Below are 17,898 nucleotides of genomic sequence, written 5' to 3'. Positions count from 1 at the left end.
GCCCTGCTAGCGGAGGCCCAGGCCCCGCTGGAGCAGTAATCAAGCGGACAAGGTGCAGAAGGAGAAGGGTGTCGAGTGCGCACGAATGGAGGTGACCTGTTGGACGACTTGTAATGCAGTGGGACTGGAGGATTAGTGTGGCTGTAGTTCTGCGGTAGTGCTGAGGTGGACCAATCATACGAGGTGTAATACTGGGCACCAACTAGCAGATCTATACTTAACTGAGGAGAGCATTAGAGCATTAGGAGAGTAAGAAAACGTGCAGTAGAGGCACTGCAAGCCCCTGGTGTACGAACAGTGGTAGGAAGCACTGGACACAGTGGAGCGAAGAGTGAGGACGAGTCAGTGTGGCGACCAAAAGACACAAAAGTAAAGGGAAGCAGTCATTGGATGCGTTCGCCAAACCTATGCAGCCGACAGAAGGTGCAAAGCCACAGTTGCAAGATGCAAGTGAGGGAGATGCACCGGGAAGAATCGACCGGCAAATACTTGAGGCCATCGTGGAACTGAAGACGTCATTGGAATTCAAGATCGATGCAATGCAGAAGGGGATAAACCGGGCAGGTTACTGGCCTTGTTATATAAGAGCGAAACCACTAGGCAGACTATCGGGCGGTGAAGAAACAAATGGTACCCTGCATGAGACCCAGGGAGGTGTGAATAAAAGTTTCTATGACTATTACAAGCATTTATATGAAGAATCTGAAGCCGAGGAAGGGTTGGATATACAGGAGGCATTGACAGAGATGAATTTTCCCAAACTCAGTACGGAAGAAAGAAAACGTCTTGAGCTCCCCACCAGGCTAGAAGAACTTGAGAGTGCGATTAAAAAACTTCCAAGCCGCAATAAAGGGGATTGTAGTGGGCGCAACGGAGCACAAGCTAGCTTATGCTTGCTGGCGATATACTCCCACACCTTACAGACCCTCAGACCACCATACCTAGAGTGCTGCAGACAATACATGAATTTGGTAAATGGGCAGGACTAAAAGTCAACACAGAAAAATCGACACTCTTCCCATATAAGATATCCAGCCACCCAGACAAACACTAATACATGGGGAATCCCGACCACACATCAAAGTCTAAGATACCTGGGAATCAATGTCACTAAAGAGACATGAGAACTGTACGAGGCAAATCTCCCTCCACTAATGTTAGAAATAATAAAAGACCTGGAAAGAAGTACTAATCTAACAATATCATGCCTGGCCCGCCTGAATGCCATAAAATGGTGATACTCCCCAAAATCCTATAACAATACCAGATGCTCCCAATCCCTGTCCCACGAACACACTTTACAGACATGAAAACAATGCTCCTCAAATTCCTATGGCAAGGGAAAAAACAACAGATAGCCTACAGTGCCCTAATCCAACCTAAGGAGGAAAGGGGGGGGAACAGGTCTCCTAGACCTATACACATACTACCGAGTGACCCAACTCAGATCCCTGGTGTCGCACCTGAGAGAGGACAAACAAAAACAGTGGGTTGCCATCGAAAACCACATACTACGTCCTGTAACTCTCGGGGAATGGCTCTGGGCACCAAAGAAGGCCTTCCCCCAAAAAGGTAGGATCACTAATGCAGTTATGGTGGAACAAGGGAGAAATGAAGGGTCACACGACATGGGCGTTCCCCATGAGCTGTATATGGCCGCCCCCCATAAGAAATGAAATTCAGAACCACCATCGCTACCAGAAATGGTATGAAGCAGGTCTTGTAAGAGTGGGTCAACTCAAAGCCAATGGATGTATCACTATCCAAGACTTGGAAGCAGGCCTTCAAATCAAACCCATAGGAGCCTTTATGTTCCTACAATTAAAAGGAGTGCTACTAATGCCAAAATGGAAGGCAAAAACCCAAAGAGACCTCACGTCAACGGAGAAAATATTAAGTGATTCCCTTGCAACCAAAGGCCTCATCTCACAACTATATAGGTCCCTGCTGAGTGCCACCAGAAACAGAACCGATTGCCTTAAAAAAAGATGGGAGAATGACATGGGCTCTATGATGTAGGACAGACTATGATCCCAAATGTGCAGATCAGCACACAAAACCACAATTTCGGCCCAATATAAACTCCACAGAATAGAAATGCTGTAAATATAGCAATACGACCCCAAAAGACTCCCCAAAATGTTTGAACAAACCAGCCCTCAATGTTGGAGAGGATGCAGTGCCCAGGCTGACTACTGGCATATGTGGTGGTCATGCCCGAACACCAAGGCATACTGGAAACAAGTGCTAGCCTGGATCAGGAAGGTAGACGGCATCACCCGTGATTGTGACCCTAGACTGGTGCTATTCGACCTGGAAGAACAGGAGAACCATTGGAAACACGCTTCACACATGACGCACTGCTTACTACTAGCACCGAGGGTCTGCATCACCATTAGCTGGAAATCACAGACTCTTCCATCGGAATCAACCTGGGTCTGGAAAACTAAAGAACTCTATGAGATGGAGAGCATTACAGGGGCCCTCCATGAGGCCACCCCAAGCAGAGACATGGAGTGGGCACCCTTCCTTGACGCCTTGTGACATGCAACAGTGGAGAAGACACCCCAAAGAAGTGAATACAAGAACACCTGTGATAAGCAACCGTTACTTGCCCTGTCTCAAGAGGGAGAGGGGGGATTTCAGTTGAACTAAAAAACTTAGCTGAAAAACTGTTTTCTTTTTCATGTTCGAACAAAATGAATATGTCGGCAAGTCAGTCGATAATGTTAAGTTAAGGAAATGCTTAATAAAATTCATTTAAAAAAAGAAAAAAAACTTCCAAGCAACTAAGTTCCAGGTGTAGATGGGCTCCCCGGAGAATTTTACAAAGAATATATGATGGAAATACTGCCTTCATTACTAGCAATGCTGAATGAGGCACTAGACGTACGCAAGCTCCCAGAGTCCCTGCGAGAGCCAATAATTATCCCACCCCTCAAATCGAATAAACCAGAAACAGAGTGTGGTTCTTAAAGACCCCTCTCACTGTTAAACCAAGACAGGAAGATTTTAACAGGAGTTATGGCGAACAGACTCAGATCGGTCATAAGAAAGCTGATCCACGTAGATGCACGTAGAACAGACAGGTTACATTCCACATAATTGATTATTCCAAGAAGGGGACACAGGAGGTTGCAGTAGTTACACCGGATGCAGTGAAGGTGTTTGACTGTCAGATGGCCCTGGCTGCTGGCGGTGCTGAAAGAATATGTTATAGGGCCCACGTAAATTAAACGGGCGTGGCTGCTATACAATGCGCCAGTAGCGAGAGCCACGACGGGTTCCACTATCTCTAAGCAATCGCAGTCAAGTAAGGACAGGAGACAAGGATGCCTGTGGTCTCCTATGCTCTTCATTTTGGCACTGGAACCATTAGCGTTGTATTTGCGGGCGGAATACGGAGAGGTGGATATCAGTACTGGGGGAGACAACATTTGATTTTGCTCTATGCGGATGACATGCTCCTGTATTTGCAATACCCCAAAGAGAATCTACAATAGGTTTTAGATGTGTTGGCACGGTACGCCCCACTGTCAGGTATAACCGTTAATCCGCAGAAGTCTGTTTCCCCTGGGAGCATACGTAGGGACACCTATACACCCATTGCTAGTATTACCGATTAAGTGGGAAACTGAAACATTAAGGTACTTGGGGATAGATGTATACCACAACCCTAAGGTAGAGCATATACAGAACACGGAAAAGGCGGTGTCCAAGATAGAGAAATGTATGACATTCTGGACTAAGTTACCATTGTCCATGAGGAGGCGTGCAGCATTGCTGAAGATGGTGGTGCTGCCATGACTACTACACTGCTTCACTAATGTCCCGGTCGCGATACCAAATAGGTTTTTCACAAATGTACAAGGCATATGTAGGAGTTTCATAAGTGTAGGTTCAGAGAAGCATTGTGGAAGCTGAAGAACCCGCATGAGCTGGGAGGTATAAAATTACCCAATTTCGAAGTATACTATTTGGCTAGCCAACTGCAATTTGTGTCCAAGTGGCTGTCCAGGAAACATTCACCTGAATCTAGATTACTACATGCAGAGTGCGCCCAACTCTTCTTAAACAAAGTAATATGGCCACCCAATGAGGGCACGACATAAGAGCACCTATTGTTACATCTAGGGAGCATGAAGTGGTGCAAGGCATGCCATTTGATAAATACTCCTGCTCCGTATTCCCAGCAGATACCGCTGGTAGTATTGGGACGGTTGGATGAACAGGTTAGGTTAAACATCAGGGGAAGGTGGGAACCAGTGGCAATAGCGAAAGTGGGTGAGATGCTCAGGGAAGAAAAGCCCAAAACCTTCGAGTTGATGGAAGACACTGGGTTACACCGAGGACAATTCATCGCACACTCCAGACTCTTGAAGATTATAAAGGACAGATGGCCAGACTCTGAGCTACCCCCACAGTCGGACAAGACCATAGGAACATTTGATGTGTCGGAAAGATGACACGAGGTCTCATGGATATACGAGTTATTAATGTCCAAGATGGGGAGGGAAGTAGTACGCACGAGGCTAGACTGCGAGACTGACATACGAGAACCAATGACAGATAGTATGTGAGGTAGAACGATGGTGTAGCACAAAAAAGTGTCTAGAAAAGTGCGGCTACAAAAGATCCAATTATATGCGACCCACAGAGCATATCTGACCCCGAACAAAATAGCTGAGTTCCACCAAGCAGGAATCCAGACTTGTCTGAAGTGCGGAGAGGTGAACGTGGAGTTAGTGCATATGTTTTGGGAGTGCGCAGAGATAAGCAAGTTTTGGGGCGAGGTAGTCCAAATCATGGCCGAGGCGGAAATTACTCTGGATGTGGGATCCCCTGTGGCTTGTCTCCTGGGGGGGCTTCCCTAGACCCAAAAGGGTCAAGCATGCGAGCAAACTTAAGGATCTAGCATATGTACAAAAAATACAGAATTGCTATGGGGTGGAGAGATTTAGTAAATGGGCTAATGCAGAAACACTGGTGTGGGAGGAAGCAAAAGGGAGGGATGAGGACCAAGAGGGAGGGGGGCTGGAGGCGTGGAGACAGCTGATAGCGGCTCTATCTGCCCCAGTACAGAAGGCGCAGAACACGTGATGGCTCTGGAACAAGGGGCCAGGATACTCGAATAGTCAGTTGGGAAGGAAGCAGTGAACGGTAGCAGGGATGTAGGCCGGGATGGGAGGGGGGAGTTGTGGGGGGTGAACATATGCATATGACCAAGGGTGTACTGTTTGTACTGATGATCGGTTTGGTAATGTTGTATGATTATATGTGAAAACACCAATAAAAATAGCTTATCCGGCACTCTGGATGAAATGGGAGAATATGGCGCAACCCTACTACAGGGGGGCGTTAACTAATCCACAGATTGAGCTGTACCAGCTGGCTGCCCAGGTGCAATTTGCAACCTACTGGTACAGGACTGAGGGACTTAGATCGCATTTTAAATTAGAAAGGGTGGCTGCAGGGAATTCAGACATGAGGACATTCGCTTTAGGTACTGATTACACAAATGACTGCCCATTCGACCCGGTGCAGACTATGTTGTTTGCCTAGAGAGCTATTTTCGAGAAAACAGAAGGGACAAACTGTACTATAGATGGCTACCGCTTGGGAATTGCCCCAACCTCGCCCCCCACCTGGGATACCTCACTGATGAAACACTGGAGTAAACTGGGATATCATACAATAGGAGACCTGTTCCCAAATGGGAAGTTCCTTACGTTGCAAACATGAAGGGAGGGACATATAGGTATGCCCACGGAAATCCTTCAGTTTTATAGATTAAAAGCTGCTGTGCCAAAATGGTGGGACTGTTACCCATTAGAACCCCTGAGAACATCTTGCTAGTTACCATATCCAATTCCTATGGCTGCCAGAGAATATTGGCCTCCTTAGATGCATGTATATTGGACAAGACCCCTGAAAAGAGAGATAGGGCACATGGAAAATTAGCAGCAGTACTCAAGCTAGATATAACGGATAAGCTGTGGAAGCATGTGTGTTTATTTACTAAACTGGTCTCAATAAATACAAGGTTTGAGCTAATTCAGTACAAGATCCTGCATATGCTACGCTATGCACCACTTTGCCTGACAAAAATATATCCGGACCATGCAGGCTGCTGTCCAAGATGTGGCCATGATGACGTAGTGCACATGCACATGCTGTGGAGTGGCCTTAGATTGGAGCATTTTTGGGAGAAGATCCATGCTATATTGTCAGAAGTTGTGTATAGGCATATGGAGAGATCAGCCATGAGCGTATTGTTCGTGATATGGGAGGAGATTCCAGAGAAACACTCGAGGGTGCTTCTAAACGTAGGGTGCATGCTGATGAAACGCTGCATTCTCAAGAGATGGAAAGACCAACAACCCGCAAATAAGAGTGAATGGTTGAGAGAGCTAATGTGGGTTTATGGGTGTGAGGACACATATTGCAATGCAGCCACTGGCGTCGTGGCCTAGGGCCATTTGGTGTGAATTTCGGACATTCCTTGCCAAAGACTAATTTATGTTTTATATTTAGCTACAGAATGGAGGCTGCCCAATTTGTGGACCTGAACTGTAACGCTATGGTGCAAATGTGCATTAACATTTCAGATGTAATGTTTAACAGGTGCTTGTCAAATTTAAATAAAGTTTATAAAAAATAAAACTGGAGAAAAGACTGGCAGGCACCCATAGAAAATTAGGCGAAAGAATCAGAGAAAAATGCAAGTGCTTACCAACAACCAGCCTCGCCACTTGAAAAAAGGGCTGGCTGGCGTTGCCGGAGGGCGTATGCAAAGGATCCGCCCCAACATGTCTGCATGGGGGGGAAATACTGCTGTGCAAATGAGCAAGCCCCGTCCCAATCGAATGGAGATACCCATGAGTACGGAGGTAATGGGACAGGATGTAGGAGTACGAGAACAAAATCACTCCTTAAGAGGGATTTTATATGCTGCTGTTTTTCTCACAGCAAAGTCCAGCTGCACATGTGTTAGGGCTGGCTCTAGGCCATGGTTTCACCACAGCTCAGATTGAAGCAGGTTCTGAGAGCACCTTCATCATCACTTCAGAAGTACAGTGAAAACTTTGGTAACACAACCTCGGGCAGGGACATGGCTTGCAAAGGGGATGCAAGTGTCAGTGTCATGATCCATGCCAAGGAAGGATACAATAAGGAGAGAAGTAGAAAAACGCGTTTGAGCAGCTGGGAGAAGTAAAGCAAAACCCCTATTGGCATTAAAGAATCACAAGCAATCAGAAGATCATATGAGGAGCTTAGCCACCCATAAGTAGAGGCAACTAGAAATATGATATATGTGGGGGAGCTGTTGTGCAGCCAAGCAAGTTGGCGGCCTTATCGTGTAGCTCCAGCCCCGCAATATCCGTTTATTAAATTAATCCGTTTCTGTCCAACTTTCTGACATTCAAATGCCTGCCACGACCTGGTGAACGCTCCGTCTGTCAGTGTAGAGGTAGTGGTGTTGAATCTGGGTGGACTGAGGGAGAGGTGCCTGCCTGGGGCTGTGGCGCTTCGTGCAACTGGGCCTTGCCTACCACTCTGGAGCTCTCACGTGGGTAGAGGCGGTGGCGAGACGGCGACCCACAGTGGAGAAGGCGGCTGGCGCTTGCCCTTGTTGGAGGTGCTCTCAGTGGTTTGTCAGTGATCGATCCAGAACCAGCAGTGGGTCTCTGACCCCCTCCTTGCCGAGAGTGGATCTCCCGCTAGATGGTCCATGTGCTCCCTTGTTGGGGGAGTCGAGCCTGCGATCGACTGAGCCCTCAAGAGACTTTGGTCGTTGGTGAGCGGCTTGGACTGCGCTCCTTGTTGACTGGCAGCCCGGAACCCTTCATCGCCCTGCAACGAGGCGGCAGAGGAGCCCTGAAAACAGCTGTGTCCGGGGGCTCTCCGTGGGCCAATTACAGGAGAAGGTGCGCCGCAGTGGATATGAATACGCACACTGTGGAACACTGTGGCCCGGTGTGAAGGGAAGACAACTCCTTGCTCCAATAACCGGGTACGGCCCACAACCTTCGACTGGGACCCGCTGCTGTAGCGATGGTCGCGTGGTACAGAGGGCATCTTCCGGAGAGTCTTGCGTGCGACTGTTGCACCTGACCCTGTTGGTGCGGCGTGGCAGCGGGGATTCCATCCGTTGGCCGCGCTGCAGAAGATGCTGCGGTCCCTTGGCTGATTCCCTCCTGCCCGGTGAGGCCGTCCTGTGCCGACGACAGACACTGGCCGCAGCGCAACACAGACTAGCGTGGTGTGATTGTGTGTTCTTCGGTGCTGTGTGCTTCTCCGCCTCGGATGCAGATGTTCTATCTACCAGGCTGAAGGAAAATACACTGAGAAGAATCACTGGGGGCCTGCATGGCGCCACTAGAAGGTCACTGACTCCGGAGTTGCGACTGCCGCCTGTACGGCATCCACACCCCTGCTTGGGTCGGGTTGCTGCACCTGGGGCGGGCTCCCCATTAGACTTCAACGCTTCCCTGCCCTGTCGGAGCGACTACCCCCTCGGACCGTTGGTGTTGACAATCTCCTGCCGCCACAGACATCCGAGGGATTGGCAACTATCTCAAACTGCTCGTCTCCCGCCAGACTGTATTGTTTAATAACGCGACCATAGCACGGTCACTGGGGCCGTGCAGCTCGGGTTTATATTAGCCCATAGTGACTGCAGCGGGGTACCATCACTGAGGCACGGTCGCCCATACATTCCCGCGCCACCGGACATGCACTGGGCCAGTGCCGGTGGGCACAGGACTCTGGAGGTGCTTTTGGGGCAGACTTGCGGTTGAGATCTGGGGCGGCCGCTCGGACTCTGCACGGCTGTCAATCCAAAAGCACGGGTCGTGCTTCTGCTCCTGTGCTTCGCCTTTGCCCAGAGCATTGTACCGTGTCATCACGGCTGCGTCCTGTTGCTGGCACACACACAATCCCGCTAAGTCCCCGGCAGTAGCATAAACATATTCGGGAAGTCTTGCCCCTGGCTGGGGCCTGGACAAAGGGGAAGACTCATTCGACTGCAGAGGGAACATACTTGGCTGCTGGCTGGGGCTCGGGCCAGGGAGCACTGTTGAGTTCTGTTCATAGACGCAGGTCCTATCCGTGATCCTATCAATCGGTCATTCCTGTTGGGGCGTGGTGCGGCGGCAGGGTGCCAGCCTTAGTCCGGCACCGGCCACACTCATCCGATGGTCTTGCTACCTGCATAGGATCACAAATGCAATTTTGATAACGGTCACCGCTCCTCAAATGAGATAGGCCTGGGCTGTTTCCTGCGATATTCAGCACAAAGGTTTGCCTATAAGAAGTCACTGCACAAAATCCACGCACCCTGGGCGACCACTGCCGGACGCTGCATCTCCTCCAGCTATATAGGCCTGGAGGGCCGCTGCAGGGAAACTCAGGGCTGCTGAGGGTGGCGCGTCACGGGCTGGACAATTAAGTCTACTCCACCCAACTCGCCCCTGGTGTATCAACGGTACAGTCAGTGCCCTTTGGCCCCTGGACGGCCCGGTCCCTGAAATATACTTAGTTTGCCCTTTTACTGGTGTTCAGCTGTGAGGCTTCAAGGAAACAATCACCTTTCGAGTATTGCCTGGGATTACATCTGCAATCATGCCCAGAGTGCCGCACGCCGCCGCCTCCCCATGGCCAGACAGCATGACGAAGGGATATGGATCCAAAAAGAAGGGTCCCATGGATACATAGGCTAGCACACCGGCCAGGTGCCCGGATCTTGTGGTGTCCCCTCCTGCGGAGGGGCAGCCATCGTATGCTGGCGCCACCAGAGATGACCAACTGCTCGCCGCAATGCTGAATGGCTCCTTAGTCGTAAATACAAAGCTTGATGACATTGTCCCCACTATTAGCTCACCGAAATCTAAAGTCGAAAAGGAAGGAGCACAAATAACAGAGGTCAAGACGAGGGTGGGCGAATCTGAGGACTTAGAGTCTCGCTCTCGTCGGAACAACGTCTGCATCGTTGGTCTCCCAGAGGTGGCTTGTAAGGACCCAATGGAACCATTCATCGAGAACCTGCTAAAGTCTCTTTTTGATCCCTCCGGATTTTCACAACATTTCTTAGTTGAAAGAATGCATCGTGTCCTGGCCCTTGTCCCCAAGCCCGGTGCCCCCCCTCGCACCACCCTTGTCAGACCGCTAAACTACCGGGACCGAGACTTACTCCTCCATAATGGCACAGAAAAAAGGGTCACTTCGATATGAATCAGCAGACTTACATATATACCCCGATTTTGCTGCTAATGTTCTGTCCAAACGTAAATCATTGTTACGCTCACTTGGTATCCACAGGGACGCCACCCAGCCGGGTTACTCGCTGGTATGCTTCTTAGCTTTGCCCTGATGTGGTCTACTGGGAAGGTTCTGCCTGAAAATACAGGACGACTGTGTTCAAGACTGACCGACTGGGGTAAGTATCCTCCCTCCACCCCGGTATGCTTTAAGTCCCTCTGGCGCCCTCTCCTCACCTTGTGGTAGAATTAGGCGTGCTCTCCGTCCTGCCTTCTTTGCAAGGGCACATTGTTTTTCATGGGCGAGTGCGGTTCAGTTACTTCACTGACGCCGGCCCGTCTGATATTTTTCAGGTAGGTCTTATTGCTGTTCTTTAGTTTTGTTGCTATCCTGCATGCCTTTCTTTGTTTAAAATGTCTCTTTTTTTCTCCCTTAGCTATGCAGAGCTTCAGCGCGGCGAACTGGCTTGGTTGAGCCCCGCTGGTAAATGATGGCGCATTAAGAGCGATATGATGCGGTAAGTAAGCGATATGCGCAGCGCTGCAAAGTCTTGCCTTTGCTAACCTGTGTTTTCCTTCCTTGTAGGTCGTGGTGTTCTTCAGTGCAAGTGGAATATCCGGAGTGGTGCCAGCCGAGAGGCGACCAGCCAGGTAAGCCTTTTGAGCAGTTCGTAATTTGTAAATGTCTCTACAGCTTTCTTTAATGTTGCCTCTATCTTCCTCTTTCAGGTCGTTCTGTCCGGGGGGCGTGCAGATTCGAGGAAGCTGTTCTCAGTAGCTGCGAGTGTTTAAAGATGAAGCCTGCCGGTAATATGCTGCTGCTAATGATGTTCCTTTTGTCTCCTTGCATGTTCTGCTTCTAAGAGGTTCGAGGGAATAGCTGGACACGGTGAGCATCACGTTGCAAGCTGCAAAGTAACACAAAGCATGTTCTGCAGTCAGGGTGTGGTTTATATAGCCCAGGTAAAGTAGTACCAGGGAAAGTAGTTCCAGGCCTGCCACACCCAAAACACTAGACCGCATAGCTTGGTTCTTATGAACCAAGCTATATGGATGCCTCCATGTTGGCTGACAATACAATAAAGTAGTTCCCAAGCACATTGTTGTTCATGGTGTATGAGCCTGGCGCCATAGGCGCCAGGACTGGCCCCATGAGGGCTTTTGAAGAGGATGCCAGGCTCTAGAGGCCAGAGTCCTGACTCCACCTGGCCAATGGGTTTGCAAGAGGGGGTTTTGGGCGAGGGTCGTGACAATCATTCGACCCAGCCAAGAGGTTGCTGCGGATCCGTCAGGTTCAATATGCACTACTCTACCCGACAAAGCTGCGCATACAGCATGGAGGAAGGGCTAATTTCTTGGAGGATCCAGACAAAGCAATTGCGTACATTGAGGCCAAGATCTCCATTCCACTGCAAAGAAGAAACCGTGAGTCCGGAGGGAGCTCCCCCACTGACAGAGACTCAAACAGTATGGATAATGATTGACACCCTCTGGTTGTGCAAGCCCACATTTTTCAGACGTAAATATGGACACAGGTAATTTGTTATGGGGTGTTGGGGGCAAGGAGCCGGTCGGTTGAACAGTTCCACAGGCCGCACACAGCGCTCCCCGTGAGAGTTCAGAATGTTACAATGTAATTTGGGTTTCATCGTCAAGTTGGGGGTGATGATGTGGGAGGGGGGCGGGGTTGAGAGGGGAGGCATCTATAAATGTTTGGACCTTGCAAGGTCGCTGTTTGAAGTTTGTATGTTTAAGTTTCAAAATCTGTGCGGACCACTCCTAAAGTTCATAACACAGTTGCCTACTGTGGCCCTTTGGCTGTGATTGGGACATTATCTTGCATACTTCCAACATGACAGGGAGTGATATTACATTTCTGTCATGGAACATCCATGGCCTTATTCACCCTATTATAGCGTGCGAACTCGTGGCGTATCTAGATAGACAGGCCTCTAGAGTGGCGACGCTGCAAGAGACACACACCTTGGGGCCTGTAAATGACATTTGCCAAATCATGGGGCCCACAGCACACCTACCCTACATACTCCTCACAAGCCTGTGAGGTAATACACCGCTCCATACCGTTTCAAGAGACCAAGCAGAATACTGACCAGGAGGGCAGATTTGTCATTCTGGGGGGAGCTGGCAAGAGTGAACACTGTACAAGTTAACACTTCCAGCCCCAATGTGGATGATTCCCAGTTCTATGGCCTACTACTGGATTTTCTACTTGCGAACCCCCAATCGCAGATAATCTGGGGAGGGGACTTTAACCTTATTCTAGATTGCACGATGGACAGATCCAGAAACACACAGCGGGACTTGAGTGGTGCAGGTCGAATGTGACTACTCACCTGGGTCTAATAGATAGTTGGTGAGCTCGCAATCCCACCTTACGCGAATACACATTCTATTCCACAGTCCACGATGCACACTCAAGGTTAGATTACTGGTTAATACCGGATATACTCATGCCTCAAGAGAAGGAGAGTAAAATACTTCCCCGCACAATTTTGGATCACTCCCCCATTACGCTTACGCTAATGTGGGGTGAACACGCTGCTTCACGTCCACTCTGGCGTATGCCCCCCAATTGCTTAGAAGACCCTACCTTCCTTGAGGCGCTGTACCAAGGGACTGAGGAGTTCTTTCAGAGGAATGACGGGACAGTGCAGTGTTACGGAACAATCTGGGAGGCCTTTAAGGTATGGGTTAGACGAGAGATCCTCTCCATGTCATCTGGGATTTTGAGAGAAACCAGATGCGAACTAAACAGATTAGAAGTCGACCTCAAGAAACTGGAAGTAGACTACGGCACTACGCATAAGCAAGCTCTTCTGGGTTGCATACAAAGGAAATTTGCTGGGATTTTGTGAACTAGCTGATAAGGAGGTTCAGTTGCTCTACTACCCTATACAAGCTAGGAAATATGGTGAGGTTGACAGACCTGGGCGTCAATTGGCACACGCGATTAGAGTTGAAAGGGGGGGGGGGGGGGACATATCTCTGGAATACATAGCCCTTCCGGAGTTACCCTCAATGACCCGAGGGCAGTGAACAACAAATTCCACAGATTCTATGAAGCCCTGTAATCCAACTCTAATGACTGTACGCCTACCGAACTCGGCGCATACCTAGATGAGATCCCACTGACAAAGCTCTCAGTCGAGGCCCAATTGGCCATTAACCAGCCACTAACCTGTCACACTCACCTGGTCTCCACGGGGGCGTGCTCGTGTGTGAAGGATGATGTCTGCACTGGTGTTGTTCTGCTTAATGAGGGCCTGCTTGCGTCTTCCCTTCTGTCTTGCCTCAGGAGATGTTCATCTGCAAGTTGAAACAAGATATTAGCCAACTGTGTGGAGCTGGTTTTGATTTTCACCTCCTTCCGTGTTATCCTTCTTTTTCCCTGGCTCACCTTGACTATTATATGGGTGAGCTCTCCGTCCTGCACACTCTCTGGGAGGGGCGCGGTTACTCTGTAGTTCCTGGATCGAGTTACTTCACTGATACGATGGAGGTTGCTGAAGTGGATGGACCGGAGTAAGCAGGTAAGTCTCTATTCCAATAACTCCATGAAATAGCTGCCTTAAGTCCTTGCATGGAAGATAACTAATGTTCGTTTTCTTGTCTTTCAGGTGCGGCACAAAAGCGGTTTTCGGATGATGGATGACTCTCCTGACAATGATGTGCAGGATTCTTGCCGGTAAGTAGAGCGCTGTGCGAGATGCGCTTATAGTTCGCATTATTTTAGCCTTCTTGTTGTGTGCGACTAACCTGCTTTGTCTTTTCTGTTCGGCAGGTGCAGCACTTTTCCAGGAAGAAGATGGAAGGTCCGACTGACGGTGTCGAGATGCAGTGCAATGCAGAATGATGGAGAACTGCTCGCTGGAGTTCCTGGAGGAGGCCGAGTCAGGTGCGTCGCTACCCAGGAGGGTACCTTCTGTTCTGATCTTCTACAGATTCGGCGGTCCTTTGACAAGCGTAAAGGCGAGGCCCGGATGTTCTGCAGGTAAGGCCTTCAATGCGTGAATAACTCTTGTTCTTCTATTTTCACAGGTGCCGATGGATAGAAGACTATGGATGGGCGTGGCAGAAAGGATGCAAGAACTGACACGGTGAGTGTTACGCTGCAGGAGTGCAGATTAACGCGAAGCGTGTTCAGTTTGCAAGGTGCGGTTTAAATAGCCTTGCAAGTAGTTCCAGGAAAATAGTCCCCTTCATCTTATCCTGTCTCTCTGGTAAAGTAGTCCCAATCCACACCCTGTACTGAATGGGCTCAGCATCTCAGAGCCAAATAAATGCACCATGTATTTAACACTTACCATGAGCCTGGCGCCAGCGGCGCCAGGACTGAACCCAGGTGAGCCTAGCTGGGGCCTGGGAAGTCCCAAAGGCTTGCGGGTTTCAGGGTTTTGGGGGCATGTACCATGACAACCACTGACGAGATACTAGAAGTCATAAAATCGCTCCCAGCTGGTAAGGCCATTGGCCAGGATGGTCTTGGCGCTGAGCTGTATAAAGAATTAGGCCTCATTCTTGCCCCCAACTTTCTACGAATATGGGAAGAATCACTACAAACTGGCAGGCTTCCTTCATCCCTCTCTGAGGCTGTGATTACTATAATGTTGAAACCCAATAGACCAGCTGCCAAGATGGGATCATATAGACCACTATCCCTGATAAATTCTGATACAAAAATATTTGCCAAGCTTCTGGCTACCAGATTCTTACCACATATGACAAAGTTAGTACACCCATATCAATCAGGATTCATTCCTGGGCGTTCGACAGCATTCAACTCACAACGGCTGTTTGGTATTATTTCCCAACTGAACCCGAGGGCACAAGCAGTGGCGGTATCACACGACGCTGAGAAAGCTTTAAACTCAGTGTTGTGGCAATTTCTGTTCTCGGTACTGCGCCGCATGGGCCTGGGGGAATTCTACATACAATGTGTTTCTTTACTTTACGCCTCCCCAGCGGCCAGAGTCTGCATCAGGAGCACACTTTCCCCGATGTTCCTGCTTGGTCATGGCACAAGGCAGGGGTTCCCCTTATCCCTGTTGCTCTTCGATCTCACCAGAGAATCGCTCGTGTGTATTATGCGTCTCATGCATTTGCACTAGGGGTGACGGGACCGACCCACATAATTTCACTATATGCGGACGACTCGTTAATATACATCAGTAACCCTGCCACAAACCTGGTCCCAATTCCAAAGGAAGTCCATACTTTCTCTCATTATTCAGACTACCATGTCAATGAATCGAAATCTGAGTTGTTCCCTCTGAACAAGACCACCTCTCCCCATCCAGATCTGGCTGGGTACCGCTGGGCTCATGATAAAATAAAATACTTGGGCATAACAGTCACACGCCAACAGCGCTCCTTACTGAATGAAAATCGTGAAAAATATATGATTACATTAAATGACAAATTGAACGTGTGGACTAGGATCCCCATCTCACTGTATTGCAGATTGTCCCTATTAAAAATGGTGCTGGTTCCTAAACTACTGTATTACTTTTCTAATATACCCGCTTGGCCGGCACGTGCATTCTTCGAAAAACTGAAGACTTTGACAAAACGGTTCGCTTGGGCTGCTGGCTCACCTCGTATGAACTGGGATGCTATGACCAGGCCAATACGAACAGGAGGAACTGCAGGCCCCGGATTTTGAAGGATATTATGAAGTCGCCCAGGCACAATATGCCGGGCACTGGTACTCCCCATATGATTGCCCGCGACATACGGCCTTAGAAGAATACAGTGCCGGCCCGGCCAGCACTCGCACCATTGTCCTTGCGAAATACCATGCCGACACCTGCACGTTCGACCCGGTCCGTACGACAGTAAATACCTGGGCCAGGATCTTTCAAAGGGTTGGCGTTACTGAGCCCTACGTGGAGGCGATCCATCTATGGAACTGTCCAGGCCTCGCCCCTACCTACGACAAAGCTATACAGGGAGGGTGGGACCGCGAGCATACCCTGACGCTGCATGACTTATTTCCCGAGGACTCCTTTGTCTCATATGTGGATTTCTCTGCAAAACTGGGCTCTAGTTCCATTAAAGCATTGCAGTACTACAGAATGAGAGTGGCATTCAAGGGACGCTGGCCATCGTTAAAATGAACCAGAAGAATGCAAGGTGCTGGGCATGGTAGTAAGAGGCGGGAGCCCCAGGGTCCTAGGCTCTAGATTATATAAGAAATGCCAGGACGTCTTGACTCACCCACAACAGGCCAGAGTGTGGTGGGAAATGGATCTGGGCCTCCAGGTGGATGACGTACAGTGGACCCGCTGGGGCCGGCTGATTAAAGAGGTGTCCCTCAATGCCTGACACAGGCTTATTCAATTTAAAATACTTAATAGGCTACACTATACCCCTGCGAAAATGGCAAAGTTCGCCCATACGGTGAACAGCAGCTGCGTCAAATGTAATGCGATAGTTGCCGACACACACCACATGTATTGGGATTGTCCCCTGATAACCCGATTCTGGCAGGGGTTTGCCGACACACTCCAGGAGCGCACAGGTGTTCCCCCTGCGCTCTTCCCTCCAAAATACCTGTTTGGTGATATAGGTAAAATTGCTGTTAAGCTAAGACGCCTCTTCAACTTGGGCTGCCTTGTGGCCAAAAAATTTATATTGGTTCGATGGAAATCTGGACGCGCACCAGGCATTGAAATGTGGATCAAGGAAATTACATAGGCTAATGAATGCGAAGAGGCCTATTTTGCAATGGTCCCATCAAGCTGCAGGCCCAAGGACATTTGGGAATCCTTCAACGAATATTTGCGCAAATTGAAATCTACCTGATGTAGGAAACGAAACTGTAAATGCAAGATACGTTGTTGATTGTCATGTTGGTGAATGCAAATACTATACCTGTATGCAACTGCTTAAACTGTAACAGTACAAGCTGTATGACTCTATGGAATGTGTTCTGAACTATGTTAAAATAAATCTTTTAAAAATATATATATACGAGATATGTAGAGTAATGTGTAAAATTAATTGAAAGATGCATTGTCCTCAGAGAGGTGTACAAATGACATACTTCTGTCTATCCAAATCAATCCAAAGAAAATAGCCATAAACAACATTCCACAATGGTCACCTTTCAATAGAACATTACAAAAATGAAAAAAACAATATTTGTATTGCACTTACCTTGAAGAAAATAAGCCAATGGAGACCTGTGCCCACAGTAACAATGAAGAACACATTGGCAAGGTCACCAGCATAAAACATCAGGAATTTTACAAATGCCTGCAATGAAAAAAAATCAATTCTGTTGTACAAGTCAATAGTGTCAGAAATAAGGTTGGAAACATTCAGAGTAACATGGAAAGAGGTCAGAAAAGGACAAGCCCATGAAATGGTTGCATGCTCTGTACAATTAGTAATATGATGTATTCGTAATAACGGCTCTACCAAGATGTCCAACAAGCAAACGCAGCTCATGTCTGCAGTTGAAAAGGAGTCAACAGGTGCTATAGATTGTCAACAATGGAAAATATCTACTAAACTAAAAAAGGTAGATCAAGTTATCTGGTGTGCGCTTCTTCCAGTCTCAATCCCAGCTTGACAAAGCATTATAATGCCCTGCACCTTTTTCATATTTACTATT

At 48.7% G+C, this 17,898-nt stretch overlaps 1 protein-coding gene across 1 annotated transcript in view; it reads right to left on the bottom strand.

Moving 5' to 3' along the window:
* Positions 1-17,898, bottom strand: part of TMEM67 (transmembrane protein 67) — a 2,125,990-nt gene that overhangs the window by 509,361 nt on the left and 1,598,731 nt on the right. Inside the window, exon 17 of the mRNA XM_069621352.1 lies at positions 17,439-17,537. Within this exon, the coding sequence (XP_069477453.1) occupies positions 17,439-17,537 (99 nt within the window). The remainder of the gene's footprint in view (positions 1-17,438; positions 17,538-17,898) is intronic.

The sequence above is a fragment of the Ambystoma mexicanum genome, chromosome 5q, assembly GCF_040938575.1.
Source record: "Ambystoma mexicanum isolate Mex_15411 chromosome 5q, UKY_AmexF1_1, whole genome shotgun sequence".
Lineage (NCBI taxonomy): Eukaryota > Metazoa > Chordata > Amphibia > Caudata > Ambystomatidae > Ambystoma > Ambystoma mexicanum.
This window is presented reverse-complemented; position numbering and strand designations above follow the sequence as displayed.